Source organism: Cupressus sempervirens, chromosome 5 (genome assembly GCF_028749045.1).
Source record: "Cupressus sempervirens isolate cs-2001-9-10 chromosome 5, ASM2874904v1, whole genome shotgun sequence".
Lineage (NCBI taxonomy): Eukaryota > Viridiplantae > Streptophyta > Pinopsida > Cupressales > Cupressaceae > Cupressus > Cupressus sempervirens.
This window is the reverse complement of record NC_143122.1, coordinates 505,985,904-506,009,012: the sequence shown is the minus strand read 5'-3', so window position 1 is coordinate 506,009,012 and position 23,109 is coordinate 505,985,904. Positions and strand designations below refer to the sequence as shown.

The 23,109-nt window shown below is 34.8% G+C and overlaps 2 protein-coding genes across 7 annotated transcripts in view; one reads left to right on the top strand and one right to left on the bottom strand.

Annotated features, from left to right (window-relative positions):
* The window catches only part of FIO1 (methyltransferase), a 136,550-nt gene extending 120,645 nt beyond the window's left edge, over positions 1-15,905 (top strand). For 2 of the 6 annotated variants that reach the window (XM_089831568.1, XM_089831566.1), the window contains exon 7: positions 13,997-14,468. Coding sequence is in view for 2 of the 6 variants with exons in the window: in XM_089831566.1 (XP_089687692.1) it covers positions 13,997-14,067 (71 nt within the window). In the remaining 4 variants the exon portion in view is untranslated. Of the gene's footprint in view, positions 1-12,958; positions 13,280-13,996; positions 14,469-15,444 lie in introns of those variants that run through there. The other 4 variants (XM_089831565.1, XR_016364816.1, XM_089831569.1 and 1 more) reach the window with 4 other exon arrangements.
* LOC149556929 (uncharacterized) lies at positions 15,183-18,644 on the bottom strand. Its single transcript, XM_089831571.1, has 3 exons — positions 18,415-18,644; positions 18,065-18,248; positions 15,183-15,507 (listed from the first exon to the last, which is right to left on the bottom strand). The coding sequence occupies exons 1-3, from the start codon at positions 18,434-18,436 to the stop codon at positions 15,288-15,290; spliced, it is 426 nt and encodes a 141-aa protein (XP_089687697.1). The 5' UTR covers positions 18,437-18,644; the 3' UTR covers positions 15,183-15,287.
* Positions 18,645-23,109: the final 4,465 nt, after the last annotated feature.

Genomic DNA, 23,109 nt, shown 5'->3' with positions numbered 1-23,109 from the left:
GTGTATTTTGTGAGTTTCATGTTGCTTTCATATATTGGTTACCACGTGAAGTCTTGTGTTCTGTTGCATAAAGGTTTCTATAATGGGTTTTCATAAATTTTTTGCTTAAAAAAATATTTGATGGGTTTTCATAATTTTTTCCCTTAAAAAATTCTGAGGGGTATGCAAAATTTTTCCTTTGAAATAAATTTTGATGGGTTTTCATAAATTTTCACTTAACAAATATTGAGTTTTTTACCTTGTAGTTCTCATGGGTTTTAATAAATTTTCCTCAAAATTTTTACATTGGGTTTTATCGTTTTTCCTCGAAAACGAAGTTTTGTATTCTATGATACATGTCCCGGATTCTATATTCTGGTTTTGATTCATTTTTCACTTATAAAATTATCTAGTTTTTTCAAAAAAGTTCCTCAAAAATTGTTTCTAATTTCTTTAATTCGCATAGTTTGGTTTTGGTTTTCTGTCAGGGATTCTTGTCTTAGGGTTTTCAATGGCTTTTTTATCAAAAAAATGATGCTTTGTCAATTTCAAATCATGGTATCTTCTTGTCTGTTTTGAGTTATCATGCTCTTCTATAATAGTTTGGAGGGTTTGCTAACTTTCCCTCAAAATCGTGGCTATGTTTTTAATGTTTATCTTTGCCTACATGAAAGACAGTTATATTATCCAACATCATGTTCGACGTTTTGTGACTGATTTTTGGTCATAGGTTTTGCAGATTCTGGGAGGCTTAGTGACAGATGCATCTTAGTAGTAGAGTCAATAACAAGCTATTTTGTCTCTTATTATAGACCATTCTAAAGAAGGGGACAACCTTCTCTATGTTTTTAGCTACTCTTGGTCATTATCATTCTACGGGTCCAGGGAGGGTCTCAGTAGCAGCAAAATGTCATGAAGAATTTATAGCCACAAGACGTATAGTTTTCTGCAGGGTGGTTAGACGATGAACATTAAGGGAGGGTATTACAATATTGCAATGTTTCTTTTAATGGTCATCTTAGTTAGTCTTTGGTTTATTATAAAGTTTTTGTTTTTCTCTTTAGTTTACAATTGTTTCTTTTAGAAACATCATCTTTGTAAATCTATATAAGGAGCTCTCATCTCCTTTGTTTAACACAACATCAATTTACCATAACAGTATGAATGTATGTGTATTCATAGACTCATACATGGAACATGTCAATATTCATTCATCATTAGTTCAAAACTCCAAACTTATAATAATGACAGATCTGTAGGTAGGAATAAAATGTCTTTTGAAATTCACACATTAAAGATTAGGTCAAATAATATGTCTTGAGGTCAAGGGTAGTTTTAAGGAAAAATCAAAGCATACTTTGGTCAATGACCATGTTGACAGTAGAAAAGAAATACTAGTTGCTTGCTTTTGTAAATTTGACAAAGAACTTATTACTGCTTCTGATAAACAACAAGCAAATGGAAGCTATAGGGCAAACCCTCTCGATAAACAAGAAGTGAATGGAAGCTTCAGGTCAAACCTTATTAGAGTTGAAAAGCCCAAGGTAAATAAGTTGAACGCAAAAAATAGATAAAAAAACCATTGACTATTAATAATGATCAATATGCACAAGATAAGGTAAATGGAGACGTAATTGGAATAAGCTACAAATAAAATTCTAGCCCCAAAAAGAAGACTGCTCTGCTAAGTCAAATGAATTTGAATATTCAGCTAACTAATTCCAAGGCTCCTTCCAAGTTGGAAAAAAAATCTAATGCCAAAGCAGGATTTGACTAAGCTACTTAGCTAGAGAAGGAAAAATTGAAACAACAAAAGAAAATCAATAACATGTCCAAACAATCAAAAGTGTCAAATGGAAAAGTTGTAGTTGTAATTGAATCTGAAACAAAGGCAAAAACTATATTTATTTAGCCTAAAACTCCTGTAGATTCCTCCAAAATTTGAAAGAAATTTGAGCAAAATAAAAACCAAGATGACATTGGAGTTAGGATACAAGCCTAAACAGAGGAATCTAGTAACTTGTATTAAACCCACAATAATGGTAGTTCAATGAGTCGTTTTCTACAAGAAATGTGCAATGCTTCTAAGTTGGTTCCTTGCTACCTTGTCTTCATCACACTATAAACAAGGGAAAAAGGGAACCAAAGATGTAGTGAAAATATAATGTTCCCCATCTTTTAGACCCTCAATGGAGTTCTTAACTTTTCATTCTCTGAAGGCTAAGTGGAGAAATAAGGAGAAATAAATTAAATTGTAGTCAATAAATAAATAAATCTAAAGGTGACTTTATATTTAATTTATTTAATTTTCTAGAAGCACAACTAATTATTGTATTGGAAAGGGGGAAGCTTTTAGAGAGTGAATTTTCGAGAAGGACAACTAATTATTGTATTGGAAAGAGGGAAGCTTCTAGAGAGTGCAATTAAATAATATTTTATTTCCTTCTAGAAGGGTGAAGGAAAAGAATAAATAGAGGTGAGTGTTTCATTGTTAGGCATCCGATTATTGTCAATTGCATTTGATATGAATTTGGGAGAAGAAACTAAGGGTTTCTGATTTCAGTTAGCCATTGAAGAGCGTCAATTCTTTAGTTTTGCAACCATTTGAGGTGGTGAAACATCCACTGAATTTGGTATTCAGGAGAGCTTCATTCTGGAGTTCTATTTGTGCTTTAAGTAAAGGAACAACCGAAGGGTTTGAAGGATATTGAAGGACTATCGAGTGCAGAGTTGAAGATTCATCTTTGGTAGCCCTTAGTAATCGTTTTTTCCTTGCTGCTACAGTACACGCTATAGTACCCACACTACAATATTCTTGATTCCAATTGCAACTTTCATCTCTATGCTTGGACATCACTATAATTAGGTTCCTCTTGCAACTATTAGTAGTTAGCATTGTAATCTTAGGCATATAATTTTGCTGTTGTAAGTGATAACTCAGTATCAGATTTGGCATTGCTGTAGTCATTATTGTAAGGCCATTTGTCTTGGCAAATTCATAACAACATTGTACATGAGAATGAATTCAATAAAGGAGATATATGTTGCATACCATTTGTTTGACGAATGTCCATCTAATAGCATATATGATCAGCATAATAGTTGTATGCCAATTGTTTGTCAAAATGTTAGTTGGTTGTAGGTATGCATTCCATTTCTAGTTTCCATGTATATGCATTGAAAATACCAAAAATAACTACACTTGCATATTAGTGCATTGTAAGAGGTATTGTAATATCATTGTGAACATTCAAAATTTCTTAGCATCATTCAAATTATATCAAACAATTTGAAACACAAAAAAATCAGAAAAGAGAAAGGCAACATACAAGTGTTTGACAATATTCCTTGAGCTAAAATCAATCAGTTTGGTCAAGGGATATTACATTGGTATAAGAGCTTGCTTGCAAAATGTTTGACGAAATGTCAAACAATTGAATTAGTAAAGAATTTGGTGTTTGTTGAAGTTATAACTGGTTGGGGTTATTATTCAGGGGTATCAGAGCGGTTTCTTGCCATCTTGTGGGGTAGGAAAATATTAATTATTTTCAGATTTGTTGTTGCATTTGGAGTGACCAACACTCCAACATTTTATAGCTATGGACAAACGTAGGAGGATTGACAATTCTACAAGTCGGTGGAGTAATGAGGAAGTTAGCGCAAAGATGAATGCTTTGTAGGAAGAGTGGAGAAACTTAAGCTTCATCAACAAAGATTGACAGAGAGCTTGTTGGATCCAAAGACAATTGAAAGTGCAACAAGGTATATGGTTTTTGCTTTTAGAAGGTTGACATCGAGGTTGCAAGGAAGGAAGCTTGAGTCCCTAATGTAGATTTATCTATATTTAGTACAACACCTGCTAATTTTATTTGCAATGTTGACGATGGACTTAGCAACACCAAGCTTCAACAGGTTAAGGTTCCTAGAGCTGTTGTTATAGTTAGTGCAGTGACATTTGATGCAGTTATTACCACTGATACTTTCGGTTCTCTTGAGGACATGATTATTATTGGAGATTTGTATGTGAGATCTCATGGTGTTGCTACAGCGTAGGAGGCGATTGCTTCCTCAGGTGGGATAGAGGCATGCATAGAGTTACTCAGCTTTGATGTTGGTGATGTGGGTGTTTCAGTGGAGTTAGTAGATGTGGGTTTGGTGATGTGGGTGTTTCAGTGGAGTTAGTAGATGTGGGTTTATGCTCTAGTATTATTGATTCGTAGCCTGGTGTTGAGTCATGTGTGTAGAGTTAGGAGTCTACAGTTGAGGCTTTGTCAGGAGATGTCAATGCAGATAGTATGGACACATCTGATAATCCATTTGATGATGCTATGAGATGTACTGGGTATGACACCCTTTCTCAGATATTGGGTGACAACTTCAAGGAGGTTTTGGATGAGTCCCAGGATTGATGCTTACACGATCTCACTATTGAGGTGGAAGCTGAGACATGCGAGGAGATTGATACGGCAAGGGCTTCCATTTCTTTGGATGAGGATTTGATTGAGGTACATGGCAGTTGTATGTTGGATGCAGAATTGTGCGAGCAAGATAGCACCCGTATGAGCAATCTTGTGGTGGAGAGTTCTGATTCAGTTTCTTATCTTAGTGCAGTTAGTGAGATAGAGAGCTTGCATAGGAGTCAAGGTTTACAGAGGCATCATGTAACTTGTAAGCTGAAGGTGACTGATAGTAACATTTCTTTAGCTCTTAAGCATTATGATGCTATCCGTCAGATGTTAGTTACATCTAGTTGGGGTGCTCTTATGTTTCATGAGCATGGTGATAGTACTCTCTCTCTAGCAGAGGTTCACACACTTCAAGAGGCTGTTAGGATCTTGAAGCATAGTTACTCTCAATTAGTTGCTGATAGGGATTTACCTTTTGGAGAAGGGTAGCACCTGCTATGAGATGTTGTTACGGAAAGAGGAGGAGGTGATTGAGCTCACTCGGGAACTTGAGATAACTATAGACTCTCTTCAGTATACTCAGTTGGCTCTTCAGGAGTCACAATCACATTGGATATGGTTATTGTAGAGTTAGAATAGGTACAGTTGACACCACCCCAGACCCTGTTCAATTACATACTGTGGTTGGTGGTGAGTTTTCTTCTACGATTGAGAATGAGGGACGAGATGATGTGGTGAACACATTCGTCTAGGATATGAGTATAGTATGTACAAAGGAGGCGAGAGCTTCAGTAGAGATGAGCTCGCATAGTGATTTGCTTCCTTCTACTAGAAGTAAATCTATTTCTTTTTTTCATACAACTGGTAGCATTGGACAAGATCAGCTGTGGATTGCAGAGGAGCAGATTGATGCTTCCACATAATTTCTACTGTACTAAGTCATTCATGGAGTATTTGCTTGAGAGCTCGGATTTGTAGGAGGTTTCATATAGTATATCTAAGGGTACTGTCATTTGGGGCTCTCGTGCTATACGAGGATTGGTGAGGAAGATTGTAGAGACCTTAGCTACAATGCTTCCCAATAGGAATTTGGTGGTTGGGTTTGCTGAGAGGGTTGCCCAGGATTCTCCCCGACTAGTAGTTTAGAGTCAGAGATTGGAGCCATCTTCTGATTCCTAGTTTGATGATGATGAGCACTTGACAGAGATTGGGAGTTTTTATCAGCATTACATTGTGAGGAGTGCTCATCATTTTTCTTTTGACCCACACCTAGAGGACTTGGTTCTCAGCATTATGGATGGTGACAGAAGGTTTGGTATTCATTATACTGGTAGAGGGCATACTTCTTCGCTAAGGGTTGAAGATTTTGAGATACTAGGTCTTGTGGAATAGTTGGATGTGCTAGTGAATGAGATGAAGAAAAATCACAAACGAATGAACCAACTAATTTCGAATCCAAGATTTGAGCAGAGCATGATATCGTTTTTTCGAAGAGCAAAATGTGATGACACAGTTGCAGCTTCATATTTGCAGGACATTTCTTATGAGATATTGCGTGAGTTGGGCACAATTGAGGTGGAAGGTGATGAGAATTCATGTCCGGTTAAGTTAGATGATGCATTTGTTGGCATGAGTTCCCCAGATCATGTATTTGATGGTGATGCAACAATAGTGGGAGTAGGAGCATGTGAGGATACTATCATATCAATAGCCACTTCTGTGTCAGTTGAACCATCCAACAAGGAGTTTAGTAGTATGCATGCAGTTGTTGATGTGTGTTTTGATGATGGCGCACATGTTGATGATTATGAATTTTTATCAACAACAGATTCGGTTCAATTTTCTGTTGCGGCAGTTAGTGTTGTTCTTGTGTCCATATATTTTGATGTGGCTACACCTATTGTTGATATTGTTGGCATGAGTGCATATGGTTTGCCTGTAGCTACATCTTTTTTAACGAATGTTGGTGATGATCAGAATTGCAGTCCAATATATCATGCGGGTGGATAGAGGGAAGAAGAGGTTTCATAGATCTTCTATGGAGTTGCCTTTTGGTGACATTATGACTTCTACATCATCAACACAAGTTTTGGGTGCTAGCCTGTAGGACATGTGGTTGGTCCTAATGATGCTGGTTTGTAGTTGGTTTAGTGTCCACAGGGATGTCACATACTACTTCATTTGGGATCTAGGTGGAGGTTGGAGTTCATTGTGTTGCTGGATTGCTTGAGGACAAGCAATTTCAGGGAGGGCCGACTGTAATGTTCCCCGTCTTTTAGACCCTCAATGGAATTCTTAACTTTTCATTCTCTGAAGGCGAAGTAGAGAAATAAATTAAATTAAAGTCAATATATAAATAAATCTAAAGGTGACTTTATAGTTAATTTATTTAATTTTCTAGAAGCACAACTAATTATTGTATTGGAAAGGGGGAAGCTTTTAGAGAGTGCATTTTCTAGAAGGACAACTAATTATTTTATTGGAAAGGGAGAAGCTTCTAGAGAGTGCAATTAAATAATATTTTGTTTCCTTCTAGAAGCGTCAAGGAAAATAATAAATAGAGGTGAGAGCTTCATTGTTAGGCATCCGATTATTGTCAATTGCATTTGATATGAATTTCGGAGAAGAAACTAAGTGTTTCTGATTTCAGTTAGCCATTGGAGAGCATCAATTTGTCAGTCTTGCAACATTTGAGGCGGTGAAATATCCACTGAATTTGGTATTCAGGAGAGCTTCATTCTAGAGTTCTATTTGTGTTTAAAGTAAAGGAATAACTGAAGGGTTTGAAGGATATTGAAGGACTATTGAGTGCATACCTGAAAATTCATCTTTGGTAGCCCTTAGTTATTGTTTTTTCCTTGCTGCTACAGTACCTGCACTACAATATTAATGCTTGATTCCAATTGCAGCTTTCATCTCCATCCTTGGACATCACTATTATCAGGTTCGTTTTGCAACTATTAGTAGTTAGCATTGTAATCTTAGGCATATAATTTTGCTGTTGTAAGTGATAACTTAGTATCAGATTTGGCATTGCTGTAGTCATTATTGTAAGGCCATTTGTCTTGGCAAATTCATAGCAACATTGTACATGATAATGAATTCAATAAAAGAGATATATGTTGCATACCATTTGTTTGACAAAACGTCCATCTAATAGTATATATGATCAGCATAATAGTTGTATGCCAATTGTTTGTCAAAATGTCGGTTGTAAGTATGCATTCCATTCCTAGTTTCCATTTATATGCATTGAAAATACCAAAAAGAACTGCAGTTTCATATTAGTTCATTGTAAGAGGTATTGTAATATCATTGTGAACATTCAAAATTTCTTAGCATCATTCAAACTATATGAAACAATCTGAAATACAAAAAAATCAGAACAGAGAAAGGTAGCATACAAGTGTTTGACAATATTCCTTGAGCTAAAATCAATCAGTTTGGGCAAGGGATATTACATTGGTATAAGAGCTTGCTTGCAAAGTGTTTGACAAAATGTCAAACAACTGAATTGGTAAAGAATTTGGTGTTTGTTAAAGTTATAACTGGTTGGGCTGATTACAGGAAATAAAATTTAAAAAAATACAAGAATAGAAAAGTTAGGGGAAATACCTTTCAAATTGAGCTCCAAACATTGATAAATCATTCTAATGAAATGATATCACATCACAACTACTACCAAATAAATAAAAGTTTCTTAGTAATATTAGTTTATTAATGGCCAACAAAAGACCACAAAGAGGTTCCAAGCGGTTGCAAAAACAAAGCAAAAGGCCAGCCCACAAGAAGAACACCAAACAATGCCTATGGAGAGAAAACAAGACAACAAGAGCAAGAAACAACAAACAACCCACTAATGACTCTATGTACCCAAGAAAAAGTCCAAAATGAGGGACGGGCCATAGGGCAAGAAGGAACCACAAGCTGTCATTGAAGACCCTTGGAAGAGGAAGAAGAAGACCATTGTTGAGTGGAATTGCTACGAGGCCTCACAAATCTAGTATGTACATACAGGGAACCAAGCAACCACTTGGTACCACACGTAGGGGAAATCACTTTGAAGAAAGAGTTGATAAGTTGAATAGTGTGTTGTCTCCTGGGGAGTTGATGCTATAGAGAGTGGTGCAAAAGTCTCAAGGCCTTGTAGAGATAAATCACAAGGAACTTTTGATCAATGAACCTAAAGAAAGAGAGAGACTGAGTCTTCTTGAACAAACAATAGAACCTCCCTTTGATCTCATAGTAGATAGGGCAGTGGAAAATGAAATGTGTCTCTGTCTCAACCACACCCATGCTACAAAGCTTGCAAATCATGTTGCCCCTAACCACTTGGTTGTTGGTCTGAATTGGGAGCCTATGTGATCCCACTCTAAAGGAACTAAGGAAGATGCGAGGTTCATGCGATTGATGTTGAGAAAGATAAGCACATACAATGATCTCATCTCATATCTCAAGAAAAGGATTTGCATAGAAAGCCATCTTTGGGAGATGCACCCCATGGGGATTAACCCAAGTAGTGTGGATATATTGCCTATAAATGTCCATTTTGATGTGCATATTAATTCTTGTCAAAACACAAGGCATTGGAAGGGGGCATCCAATGAATACTAGAAAGAAGGAAGACATTAGTGTCGTTCCTGATTGAGCTTGACCCAAGGAACCAAAACTCCAATAGCTTTCGAGGAGTAGTAACCAAGCTAAGAATATCTGTGGCACCCCTCCACAAAGTTTTCAAAACACCGAAGGCAATACAAGAACCCGACTAAGTCAAAGATATTACTAAGTTTGAAAGGGTGCACACCAAACTCAGCAAGGATAATGCTATGTGGGGTAGTCTTCTTGCATTTGATGATGCATTAAAGGAGGGTTTGGACATGCTCAATTGACACCCACTTTGAGGGCCCCCAAACAATTGAGCCATAGAGCACCATAGATCTAATAGAGAGTCCATAAGAGTTATCAAGGACGTGGTTTTAGGGAAGTGATGCCAAACACATTGTCTCTCCAAAAGGGCCAAAGAACCATAACCTTTGCGGATAGAGAGGTTATAGGGAAAATCTCATGCTGAAACGAAGGCTAGAGAGTTTTTTCTAGCTGGTCATTGCTTCACAAATAGTAGGTATGGAGGAGAATATGATATGCAATTCTTGCAATGCTAATTCGACACCTTTGGAGAGAGTAGAATAACCAAATCTTCAATGAGAAGGAGTCCAATATTGAATTAGTTATCAAGAAGCTAGAAATTGGAACAAGTGAGCACATCAATGCTATGGTAGTGGAAAACCATTTTGGGAGCTACACATTCTAGGATGAACATATATCAAAAGGATGGCCACATTTTATCCCTCCAAAAGGAGACAAAATCAGAAAAAAATGATGTTGGGGCAGAAGCCAAATAGACTGCTGCCAAAAGGGACTCTAAAACTGAATATTGATGGTGCCTCATTGTACAATCCTAGTTCATCAAGCACAAGTTTCCTACAATCAGGGGCAACAGGTGCGAGGCGGCTTGGTAAAACTATCTAGTGGAACTAACAATGATGCTATAAGTACATTGCCCTTCTTGGCAATCTATCCTTGTGCTTGGAGAAGAAAATAAAAAACGTTGACATAGCAGATCCTCTCAATGTGGTACAAGCTGTCATAACTAAAAATGCTCCAAGCTAGAAATCATCCATGTGGTTAGAAGGCATCTGGAAATTTTTGGAGGAAACTGGTGACTATAAAATCAGACACATATACCAGGGCAAACTTGAAGGCTGATTTCCTTTCAAATCACACCATTGAACAAGGCTCTACCATTGATCATTTTGAATGACACTTTACCACGTATGGATTAAAGTATTTGAAGGGATTGGGTTGGATTCTACAAACACGGGCAGTAACATGTAACAATTATGTTGCACTCTCTATGTAATTAGTGTTGTTTTTCGTAATGTCTGTATATTATTTTGCAAATTGTATTAATTCAGCACAGTCCATTCCACCGTAGGCCTTACCTTATCTTGTGAGGAAATGATCTTAATGCAGTATATATACACTATTTTTCCATGTGTTAAAATAAACATAATGCATTACAATTACATACCAGCAATATTGTTGGCCAATATTAATTGCCATTTGATATATATAGATTCTGATGATTGTTGCTCATACCTCTCATTTCTTCTATTGGCCAAGTACCATTCTTTTGATGCGTACAAACACGCTAATGAAGTAGTTTCCAATATAAGATCTCTTCGAGAAAACCTCAATCACGCAACCCATTTTTGTAGTATCTTGTAGTATGCGGACGTAGTTTCAATCCTATCATTGGCTTCCTCTTTGTAACCACACAAATCTGCTACATTGAAAAAAGGTAAAGAATTCCATCATAAGGATGTTCCCTCAGGCTGGCAAGAACACACTTTGGTGCCACTGTAATGTCTCCATCCTATCACTTGTCATGGTTTCCTGGTATAACTGTATATTGGCTGATTTCAAGAATAGATACATTGCATATGGTCTTAATAGACTGCGGTAGTCTATGCATATAAGAGAAATGTCATACCTGTTCATCATGTTCTAGAGAATTTGTGACCCTTCGTAATTGACCCTCTTATAAAAAAAATCGCAAAACTTCATAATCAGTCCTTTCAAAGGAGTCACAACCTTTCATAATCATAATCATTCCGAAAAGTCAGAACCCTTCAAGGGGAAACCTCCAAGGTAGAGTAATGGCTTTAGTTGCCTGTTGCAGGAAGAAGAATGAAGTACCAAATAAGGAATCAACATATAGGTTCCAGAGAAAGGAGCGTTCAAGTAGTGATTGATAAGAGGAAGGCTACAGGAAGTGTTTACAACTTCTGTAGCACTCTGTATAACATTGTTATCAGTTCTAATGAACTACAAAATATTAATATATTTAGATTCATTTTGACATTGTTCCTTCCATCTGACATATGAATGTATTATAAGAATATATTGGCTGCTAAATAAGGTTATTTTCCATTTAATCTCCTAGTTTAGGCCGCATCATGCAATGGTGTGGTACTTAAATCCCAAAATTCTGTATTCCAAAAAACCCAGTTTTTTCCTTGCATGTCTTTTGAACTGGTTGAGGAGATAATGGTGGGTCTTAAGCTTGATAAATGCCTAAAGAGGTAGGGAGCGAACTCTTTTAAAAAACTTTAAAGACTGAGTGCTAGATGTAAGGTTTGCAGTTGCATGTACAGTTGTGGAGGGAGGGTTCTTTTTAACACATTTAATTCATTTAAATTAGAATTATCTAATTAGCATGTAAAAGGAAACAATACCTTCAACTGTATCACTAGTTGATAAATCTATTCTTGTTTATTCCTAACTTTAAAAAGTTAATAATTATTATTATCCAATTTACATATTTGTGGCAAGACGATTATGTCACTGAACATCAAATCTTTAGAGTTTAGCCATTATGTTTTGTGCTAGTCTGGTAGGGCTAAGGGCAACAAGAAAATTGGAGTTTGTTTAGCTTAACCCACTAAGAAGTGAAACGACCTAAGAGTGCCTCAGCTACCTTGTCTTTGTGCAATGTAATCTTCACCTTCACACAAAGACTGTAGACGTAAAAGGACTTTCAGAAGACAATCTAATTGGATGCCCTTAATCCATATTTTTAGTTGAATTGCTGATGATGTGGAAACCAAGTTCATGGGCAGAGATCTTAGAATCACGAAGAGAAGCAGTGGTAGTGAAAGTGATGAAAATTAAAAACATTGGGATATGACGTACTTGATGCATTCAGCTATGAAGAGGAGGATTTATCTTCTAGTCTGAACTTGATGACTAATACTCTAAGGAGGTGACAGGTAAACTTTTTGGAGGAATTGTGAATTTCTATGGCAGTTTTCAATCATCATATGATATTATGATGTGCAGTGCACTCATTTTTTGTCAAACCACACTGAAAATTAACTCTTGTCCTCTAAATTTTATTCATTATGCTTCTTATGCATTGGTCAGTCTAATTTTATAATTTGTTTATATTTATTGAACTAGTTTTTGAATATAAATATGTATGTATGTATGTATATTAATTATATATAATTAATATATGAGATATTATATAATTTGTTATTTTATTAATTATAATGGATAGACATGTCTCCTCCTCATCAGGAGACATGTCTCTCCATGTCTCATTTGCAATATATATGAGAGGAGATTGATGCATTTGAAAAGCATTTACCAAAAAATGTCAATGCAATTATACTTGCAGCGATCCCGTTACTCCAACAATACATTTACAGATACTGATAGACATACGTTTCATGGATCTTCTTACATACATTTGTGATTTGATGTCTTATGGATCTTCATCTTACATACATTCTATGATTTGACTCATTATGATCCTATGGTTTCTATTTACTTAAGCTACAATTTACATTTTACATGTAACGTAGTTACGTATGTGATGGATTTATCATTTATATTCCATGTTCGTGTATGTTAGCTTCTGTTTGATGGTGTTATAGTGTGTTTAAGTTATATTCAATAAAAGGTTGCATGAAATAAGTTCTAAATTGTTAAAATCTCTAAATTTCAAGGGTTTTTTAAATTTGCTGATTCGATTCCGATTCATGGCCGATTCACGATTCGATTCGGCCTAGCTGATTCCGATTCTTGTTACTTTGGTTGGAACACATTGAATAAGGTGGGGATAATTGTTAATTTGGATGAATTATTCAGATTGCAGCAGAATGGCAGCATGGGAGTATATTTGGCTGGTAAATCTATTATCTATTATCTTGTTGGTGAGACTAACTTTCTTTGGAACAGCCTTAATGAATTTCCTTATTCTATTCTCTGATAGTGCACTAGGGGACCCCATCAATTCTATCAAACAAAGGAGCATAATAGCATAATAAGTTAGCATTGCTTTTCCCTGCTCTTCTGCCTGCTGGCACATGTGGTGACAGTTTAGCTTGATTCTAGTCAGCATTAGGTTGTGCAGGGGAATGAGGAGTAGACATCGTGGTATACTTGGAACTTTGTCATGCTACTTGCTATGATTGCTATATTTTTTGCATTTTATCAGTAAAAAATGAGAATTAAATGGTTCCTATCTCACGCTTTCTCTTGTAATCATAATGCTAGCTAGCTATTGTGAGTAATAGTAATTCTTGCCGCCTTCTTAAACTTGTTTAAGCTGGCTTCTCTGTTGAACATGTGACTTATTTAGACTTCTTGCAAACTAATTCAATGCAATGTATGGTCAAGTTTTTTTCATGAAATTCAGAGGCATGTTTAAGATCAGCTAGATTATATTTAAACAAGGATCTTAATAACAGTTGATAATTTTACCGATTCTTGTCAAACCAGATGATTGAAATAGACTACAATTTAACAAGCAGGCATGAACTAGCAGATGATTTACTGCTTTGTTTAGCACTGTTAGCGTAGTTTACACCCTCTGAAGTTTTTATTTCGTATTTTAGTAATATCCTCTTAAAGTTAATGTCACTATGAAGTTTGAAGATGTAGACACTAATAAGATGCCCTGGTTTCATTTCATGTTTCATTCATAATGCATTCTATTTGATGAATATAAATGTGAATTCACTTTAATGTGTGTTAATTTACAGGAACATTTTCTGTTCTACTACTTCAATTAGAGGAGGCTTTGAATGAGAAACTTGGCACTAAGTCCCACTGAACATTTAATAATTGATATTATTTTTCAATGATCTATTCCTTTGAAATTGATTGTCAAATCAGCTCATTGTATACTATGGGTTGAAGGACACTGTTTCATAACTTTGCCCAATTAAATGGATGTCATGTGAAATGTAGGAAATTGTATACTAGCCAAAGCAGTGTGGAGGAATGTCTATGAATGATTAATTACTGATGGGTACTCGTTTATTATACTTAGAGGGGATCTGTCCACATAGGGCAGCATTAGTTTTGTACTTGACTACTATATAATGTCTATGAATGATTAAATTACTGATGGGTACTCGTTTATTATACTTAGAGGGGATCTGTCCACATAGGGCAGCATTAGTTTTGTACTTGACTACTATATATAAGCCACCTATTTGTCATTTTTGGAAACCATGTTACAAAGACGGCATGATGTGGGACTAAAATATTAATGAATATGGTTTCCTCATGGTTGAATGTCTTTTTACATGCAGATTTAAATAATATTTGTTCATTTCTTTTTGTATGAAACAATTAGGCAGCCTTTCCTTTTTATACTGTTCTTAACAAATTAGCATGGAAAAGTGATTTCAAATATTCAGAAATGAGATTTAGAATAGAAGAAAACATGTAGCATGAACTAGGCAGAACAAAACATAGATTCTGCAATAAACAAATAAACCCAAATTCTTGTAGGTAGGTTTTGAAACTAACATCTCACTGGATATGTGCAATCGAAAATGCAAATTTAGTACTTGTACATCAATAATGATGTATAGCGAGTTTATGATTAATATTGTTGGATATTTGAAATTTAAAGAAAATGCTATTTGAACAAGTGACTCGAAGTGTCATAGTTCCTGCTATGTGCATTTTATTGTCTTGATGTGATATTGAGTGATGTCGAGATCATATGTAAATTCGATCATCAATAATGATGTATAGCGAGTTTATGATTAATATTGTTGGATATTTGAAATTTAAAGAAAATGCTATTTGAACAAGTGACTCGAAGTGTCATAGTTCCTGCTATGTGCATTTTATTGTCTTGATGTGATATTGAGTGATGTCGAGATCATATGTAAATTCGATTTAGAACTTCTATTTACAGAGAGAGCTGAAGAATTGAACATAATGTAGTATCGGATATAATTACTTATTTTATAAATGTAACAGCAAGCTAAGATGCAAGAAGTACAGGTAAACAAGATTTGTTGTTAGCAATTAATTCTACAGTGTATTATTAGTAATAGTTTTACAAAGCTGTGTATTTATATTTGCTGAAATATCTCTGGCTTCGACTTTGTTGTGGCTTAAGAGTGGACTTGTGTATTTATATTTGCTGAAATCTCTGTGGCTTTGGTTGTTCTTTGTTGTGGCTGAACAGCTGTAGAGACAGCCACATGTGTTGTACGAGGAGTATTGTTGGTATATGTCATGGAAGAGCAATCTGCATAACATTATACACAAGGTTTTGTCATCAGATTGTTTGTATCAGAAGTCAAGAAAACTAGTTTAACATTAAATGCATTTATAGGATTGTAAGGAGAACTTGAAAGTTATACTATATACGGCAGTTTAAATTTAGAGAACAAAGCATCCCTCAGAAGTGAACGTTTGCAAATGCTGTGCATTATATAATGGGAGAAACAGTTTTTGGAGGTGGAATTACCTGTGACAGAAAAGGGTTAGATTGATGTTGATACAAGTATAGTAGTGCAGGCCATTAACATTTCGTATAAGAAGAGCAATAAAAATAGGTAAGAATACAAACATCTATATTCAAAGCGGTTACAATGAAGGAAAGGACAGAATCAAAAGTTCTGCAATAAATAGCAAATTTAGTAAGTTAGTGTTAAACGTCTTGCTTTGAAACATAGATAATCTTGAGCGGTGAGAGATATTCATTCAATATGAAAACAGATAAGCACATTGTACACATTGTACGTGGTAAAGAAGCTCAGGAAATCACATAGATGATAGATTACAGAATCTGCCGTAACAAAGAGCTGCTAATTAAGTCCTTCAGTCTTACCATGATTTAAGTTATGTTATATTAAATGGAAGAATGAACCCCAAAATGGATAAGTATACATAAATTATAAATTTGATGTCTTCACACATGTTTTGTTTGTGAAATGCATTGGTCCCAAACAAATTTCATTTTTTGATTTAAAATTTGAAGATATCTAGCTGTTTGGGGGCAAAGGTGTGAAAAGAATTGATGCTCAAATTTAGTTGTTACACTGAACTGAAATAAGAAATCACCGTGTGTCCTTAGATGCATTGAACTAAGGTGGGAAATGTTAAGACTTCTTAACCTGCACTGTAAGGATGTTGATTAAAATTTGAGGTCATGAACACGATTATTAATAAGTTCTAGAAATCTAAAACATTTTCAGGACGCCTCTCCTCTTTACCACTATCTAAGGGAGAACCATGCAAGCATTCAGTAGTAAACATTTCAATCTCAACTTCACTTCAAAACCTTTGATGTGTGTAATTATTGCTCGCTTTTTCTGATTACCTATTTTGTGGCTATTTAGTGGGAAGATTGGGATGGCCCAACATGTTCAAAATGTAGCCCTTTGAACCTGGAACTTCTGGATGACAGCGCAATTGGTACTTGCTTCATGTCATTCACAAGAAGTAACACAAAAATTTGACACAAACGCACCTCAATGAGTCGGTCTTCATACACCACAACCTTTGAAAGAATTAAGAGGAAAAATAATTTGTCTTTAACACAGTTTTCAGAACTTGATTTCTATGTATCATAGTTTCTTCTCAATTTAAGTGTTCTGCCCTACAGGTGAAAGGCAATGAGAATGGGATGAAGAAGAAATGAAATGCAATAAATGTAGAAAAGAGAATGGGAAAACTAGTCCAATGCACTCTAGAGAAATCAACCGCATGGAAAATTCTGCCCAGATGTAAAGTAAAACTAAAGAGGAAAATAACCAGGATGCCATCTCACTCAGTAAACTCAAAACCATAAGAGATTGTTTGGGACAAATTTGAAGATTTGTACCGATGAACTTCCTAGTCCTCTGATTCTCATCATACCCTGAGCCCAAATCATAACATCCCAATCGAGCATATTGAAGATTGTAGTGAAGCTACACTGGACATATATGGATTTCCAATTTCCCAGGATACAGATGCCTTTATACAACTCAACATTCGATCAAAAAATTCACGACTCAGCTCAGCTACAAATGCTCTTAAATATCGAATGATTCAATGAATTTTCTTTGGGTTCTGTTTTGAAATCTGGGCTCGAAAATAAACAATGTCAACAGAGATACTCTGCAGATGGTTGATGAGAGATCTTTTGTTAATCAATCTGGCGGCATTGTTGATTATTACATTCAAATGGAATAAATGATAAGAGAGAAGAGTCTTATATTTTTTCAGGGCCACTTTAAATCATTAAGGATTGCATCCAAGACAATGGTAAGCTACGGGCACTAGAATAACTTACGGAGTAATTAGAATTTTAGAATTATTTGCTAGCACTTTTTACAGTGAATAAGTAGCACATAAATTTTTGCCTGGAAAAAACTGGTGACAGGTTTGAACAATGCAAGGCAAGGATGGTGAATAGCTTGAATGCACACAAAGATATATAACACAATGCAATTAAAAATAGGACCATGGTGTTGTTATCTGAGCAATAGAAATATCAAAATACACGTTTACAGAGACTAATTAAGTTGTCCTGTTTGATCAGAAATTACAAAGCGATGCTTGTATGTTTGTAACAGTATCTTCAGAGACATTATCGAGAAAGGGTGTTCAATCAATAACAATCGACAATTAGAACAACATCAATATCAGAATATGACATTGCAGATTACAGTGAATAAAGTCCAAACACCAACATGGGGAACTGTGATAAAAAAGGAATAAACAATATTAAGGTATGGAAAACAGAGTCAAGAAATGACGTAGCCTATGAGACCTAAGAAAACCCTTATCAATAAAAAAAGTCAACTGCGACCCACCTAGACGGGAGTGTACGTTCATAAAGCTGCGCAACTGCATTTTCCCCAGGGCGTTCTCTGCTCCCTCCTTGAAAACGTAAAATACTTGAAAACCAGTGGAGTGCTCGCAACACAAATAAATAACCTTTGAAAGCTTTGAATAGGTTGTGCAACCACTTGCTTCCTGGGGAAGAGCTCACAAAAGCTGCAGGAAATTTAGCGAAAATGACAGGATTGCAAAGGGGCGCCACTACCGGTGATAATTCAAATTGTGGGTCGGGAAGATAACTCAAAATATTAAACTAAGGAAAAAAGAAAACACAAATGGAACCACTGAAATATGATTAAATGTCAGGTTTGAATCTCTCAACTGGTCGAAGCAAACGGATTCATTCTAGTCCTTCAAAGCTTTTGTCTATTTCTCCAATCTGCGTTTTTAAATTTTAAGCAGAATAAGGGCGTCATGCAAGAGGAAAGTGCACGTGAAAAGCAAAAGTAAAAAGGGCGTCCCGCAAGAGGAAATTGCACGTGAAAAACAAAAGTGAAAAGGTGAAAGCGCAATTAGACGAGAGCTCTGGTTGAGTCTTCGTAAAATGTACCAAGTAGGTCGACGAGATGTATTATTTGGTTGGAAGAGCTATTTAAAAAATTGCATTCCTCAAACTCATTATCAAAACTTTGTTATTTTTTCCTCCATACCTAGGGGAGAGGACCCAGTAGTTGAATGGGTTCCAATTGTTGTGATAGTAATTGCTCACTTAATGTTCAATTTTTCTGAAAAAATTGTACCAATACTTGTGATTTTGAAGTTGTTAGTATAATGATGATTACCCAAAATTGAATGAAAATGTACCTTTTGTTTTAAAAAGTAACCAATGATGTGATGCCACATCAGCTGTTCAACTATGGGTACCCTTTATGCGCTATTATTGGTCTCACTTTTTTTTTGGGCCTGTTTTGGACAACTTGGCAAAAAGTATGCTGATGTGGCATCATAACTAGTGACGTGGACTTGAAACCTTAGTTATAAGTAGGCGACTCGCTAAGTAAGCTACTGTAAAAAACTGAGAGCGATTTGAAATTTTTACGTAAGGTTTTGATAAACGTGAAGTTAGGGTGTTCAATTACTAGGTTCTCTCCCCTACCATTATTTTTGTATATATAGTATCAAAAATAAATACATTATGACTACATAGAAGATTGAGTTTGAAATACACAAACAATTCAATTAGCAATAACATTAAAATTCATTAACTATTTAAACTCTTATGATTAATAATACAAGTTTAAATATTTTCTTTTAAATTAAAGTTACGTTTTAGACAAATAAAAATATATCTATATGGCTCTTCTAGTAATTATACATAAATCTGATAAAAGATTATTGGCATGCTAATAAAGTTTATTTTTAATATTTAATGAAAATTTACAATTAAATTATAGGTTTACAAATAAATTATAGAATTTATTTAGTTTTTATTTAGTGATTGTTCTCCTCCAAAATTATCTTTTATAGAGGCCGTGTGTGAATAAAACAACAAAAAAAATATAATTCTTCAAATATACATATCACTATTTTTTAATAATTTTAAATTAGAGAGCCTTCATTTTATTATTAATTTACTATGCACCATTAATTTTAATTCATTTACATGCTTATGGATATCTCACAAATTCATCCACATATGGCTCTCCTACACTTCTTTGGTGTTACCAAAGTTTGATTTTGTCCGTGAGTAACATTTTTTTGAGTCTATACGACCTGTATAGTCTAACAACACAATAAATGCATTGTTATTGTATTGTTTTTAGATTTTTTTGTTTTTGAAAATAAAAATAACCCCTAGCAAAATTGTTTATAGCCAATGAGAAACAAGGAATTATGTTGCAAAAATAGATTTTAAAAATGATATCATAGAAACCCTGAAATTAAATTTAAATGTCTCAAATGAAAATATTAATTCCCCACTTATAAAATAGGCAGGTACTAAAAAAAGAAAGCAATATGAGATTTAATTTCTTTGGCAAAGAAAATGGCTCTCACTATAGTTAATGTGGACAAACCTTAAACCATGGAAAATAGAACCTTGAGGAAAAAGAAGAAAACGGAAGTATGTGACAATTTTGGAAAATATCTTGAATAAGAAACACTTGTTAGAATTAAAGGCAGGAGGTACTTGCATCTATGTCTTTTTCTTTGTCTTTAGTCTCACAACAAAACCTTTAGGGTCCATCTAGCTATTTGAATAGGAATTAGAAATTAGGAACATGTTTTGTATTCTTTATTTGGTATGTCAAATTAGAATAGGGAATACAAATATATGTTTCCATGTCACCCCTAAAATGAACACGTCCATTCCAAAAAATAGTTGTTATTGGAATAGACTATTCCTATTCTCAATAATACTTTTTCAAATTATATAATTTTTTTAGAGTCCGTTATTAGACGTGCATAAGAGTTATATTATTTTGGCATGCACAACCATGAGTGGATGGATTTGACATTTTGACATGCAACCATATGAGTAGAATTATATGCACAATATCATTATTCAATCTCCTCTGGATTAACTGATTAATCTTGGAGGCATAATTCCTTCATTGAAAATCATCGGGGCTTAGGAATGGTTTGAAAGTGAGAAGAGGGATGAATTGTATTAGATGTTTGTGTATCAAATTTTGGAATAAATTTAATTCCACTCATGCCAAATCCCTCTTTTGCAAGGCTAGGCCTTTTCATGGACTTAGGGAATACAATTTAGCTTTTTCGTGCTTTTGATTGTGCACTGGAGCAAACCCCAGATGCCAAGGAAATAAAGCCTCACTATGTCAAATTGAAGAAGTTGGACGAAGAAAACAAGCAAGGTAAGATCTCTTTGCCTTTTTTTGAAATGGTTTCAAAGCACAATATAATCCAAAGGTCTGACGATAATTAAGAAGTCGCTTGTGCATGATCGAGGTTTATTTGCTACAGAGGATGTTGAGACTAGATACACTCTACTTCTTGATGATGCAGGTATTGTGAGTGGTGTACCAGTCGATTGATCTTTTTGATTTTGAATCTTCGAGATTGAGCTTGCAAACCCCCTATTTGTAAATTTGGACTATTTGGATTGACAAACCATTGAGCTGAGTGATCTTGGATGGACCTGATTAAACCTACATGGACCATTTTAAAACAATATAACCTTAACGTTATTCCAATTTCAATTTTATACAACCAAACAAGAGATTAACATATCCCCAATCAAATTCCACGTGAACCAAATGAGACTAGAATTGGCATTTTCCATTCTCATTCACCATTCCCATTCTCATTCCCATTTTCAATTCTAACTCTCAATTCTTATACTTGCAACCAAACAGGCCCTTAGAGTCAAGGTAAAATCTGCAACAAAGAAACTTGACCTACACACTCTATTGGAATTCAAAAGCTAAATTTAAAAATAAATTGAATTGGTCATGCCTCCAGTTGTAGCATTTAATGACATTTAAGAGTATTGTTTCAGAGTACTTTATTAGTGGACATAAATTTATTGAAATTTAAGTTTTTCATTTTTTCTCCTTGGCTTCTTGGCTCAAATCCCATAAGAGCATTGATAACTAATATTTCTTAAATTTGGTAAATACATAAATGTATCAAACTATATAATAAATTAATAATAAGCCTAACAAATTCTTAAAGCTAATTAGTCTAAATTTTGGAACTAATTGCACCTAATAGATGCAATAATATCTCACCATTTCAAGAACTAATAAGAGTTAATTAAAAGAAATATTACAAAGGAAGTGGAGCATTGGAGCTTCAGGAAGAAGTACTACATTATCACCTAAAATTGAATCAAATTGGGGTTTCTTTAGCTTCTCACTCCTAGTTACTTTGGTGTCTTTTGTGTTTGTTTTGAATGCTTTTGATTATAACCTTATTACAGACGTTTACTGAATATAAATGTGTTGCCTGTTTGGTGTGATATAGTGTCTATACATCATTATTTCCTTGTATTTATTGAGATGGATTTTTCTTGTATTTTATGACCGCAAAGGCAGCTTCAATTTTCTTCTAATATTCTCACTTGAGGCTTGAGTTATCACATATTGAAGACTTGTAGGTGAAATGTAAAGGTTTTGAAATGAGAGGCCAAACAATTTTAATAAGTGCATTTTGGAGATTCATGGCAAGAACAATGGTGGTAAAAATGTACAAAGTGTACATAACTTGGACAAAGGTAAAAGGTCTTACAAAATTGCTTGAAGTGGTTGAATCTAACTTGATTTAAAAGGATGTATTTACAATTTACATACTTCAATAGGATTATACTGCACTATGTTGTTGAAGGAAGATGCGTCGATAATGGAGATGAGTATGTCACCAATCTTTTCACCTAAGAATGTTTCTTATTTAATTTGATGATGTCATGGAGGTAGTTATAGAGGAAGAGGGATAATTGAATTGTATTGCAATTTTCCCCATGTCTTAAAAATGATGCATTACATTATAGAGGACACTGTGGAAACTGGGCAAAATATTGAGTATAAAGATGGGGTTATATGTGCCTTTGAAGAATGTAGTAGGCTTTATTTGTTTTCTTTTAAAGAAAACTCCCATGCAAAGGCAAGTCATGAATTTGGAATAATAGATGGATTTGATTTTCAAAGCAATTCCTTCATGCCTTGAGCTTGACATTTGTGAGATTTTTAGTATGGTCTACATGTTAGATGGGTTAAAGGCAAAAGTGCTCCTTTAGAGTTATGGGCTTTGATACTTTTCTCTCTTTAGTTTTAGGTTGTTCTTTAGGTAGAAAATATTTGAGAAACTTTGTCCAACATGAATGTTGAAAAATAAATCAATATAGTGTGTTTAGCCAATTTGATGGGCTCAATGTCTACTTTTTTAGTATGATGGCCACCAAAAAACATTGATTATGATTGCTAGATAGTTGTAGATGGTGAATGTTTCCTAGCCCTTGCAGATAAAATTGACAAGGCTCAAGAGATAGAAATAAAGAATAAATAATAAATAATATTAACAATGTGGTTGTAATGGACAAAAGACCATAGAAAAAATT

Bases quoted from the DNA above. Each gene is read 5' to 3' on its own strand.
- LOC149556929 (XM_089831571.1), bottom strand. From the start codon at position 18,436: ATGAATCCGTTTGCTTCGACCA. The intron at 18,249-18,414 runs GTTGAGAGATTC...AATTTCCTGCAG, and splicing joins GAATCCGTTTGCTTCGACCA to CTTTTGTGAGCTCTTCCCCA. The intron at 15,508-18,064 runs GTGGGTCGCAGT...AATGTTATGCAG, and splicing joins GAACGTACACTCCCGTCTAG to ATTGCTCTTCCATGACATAT.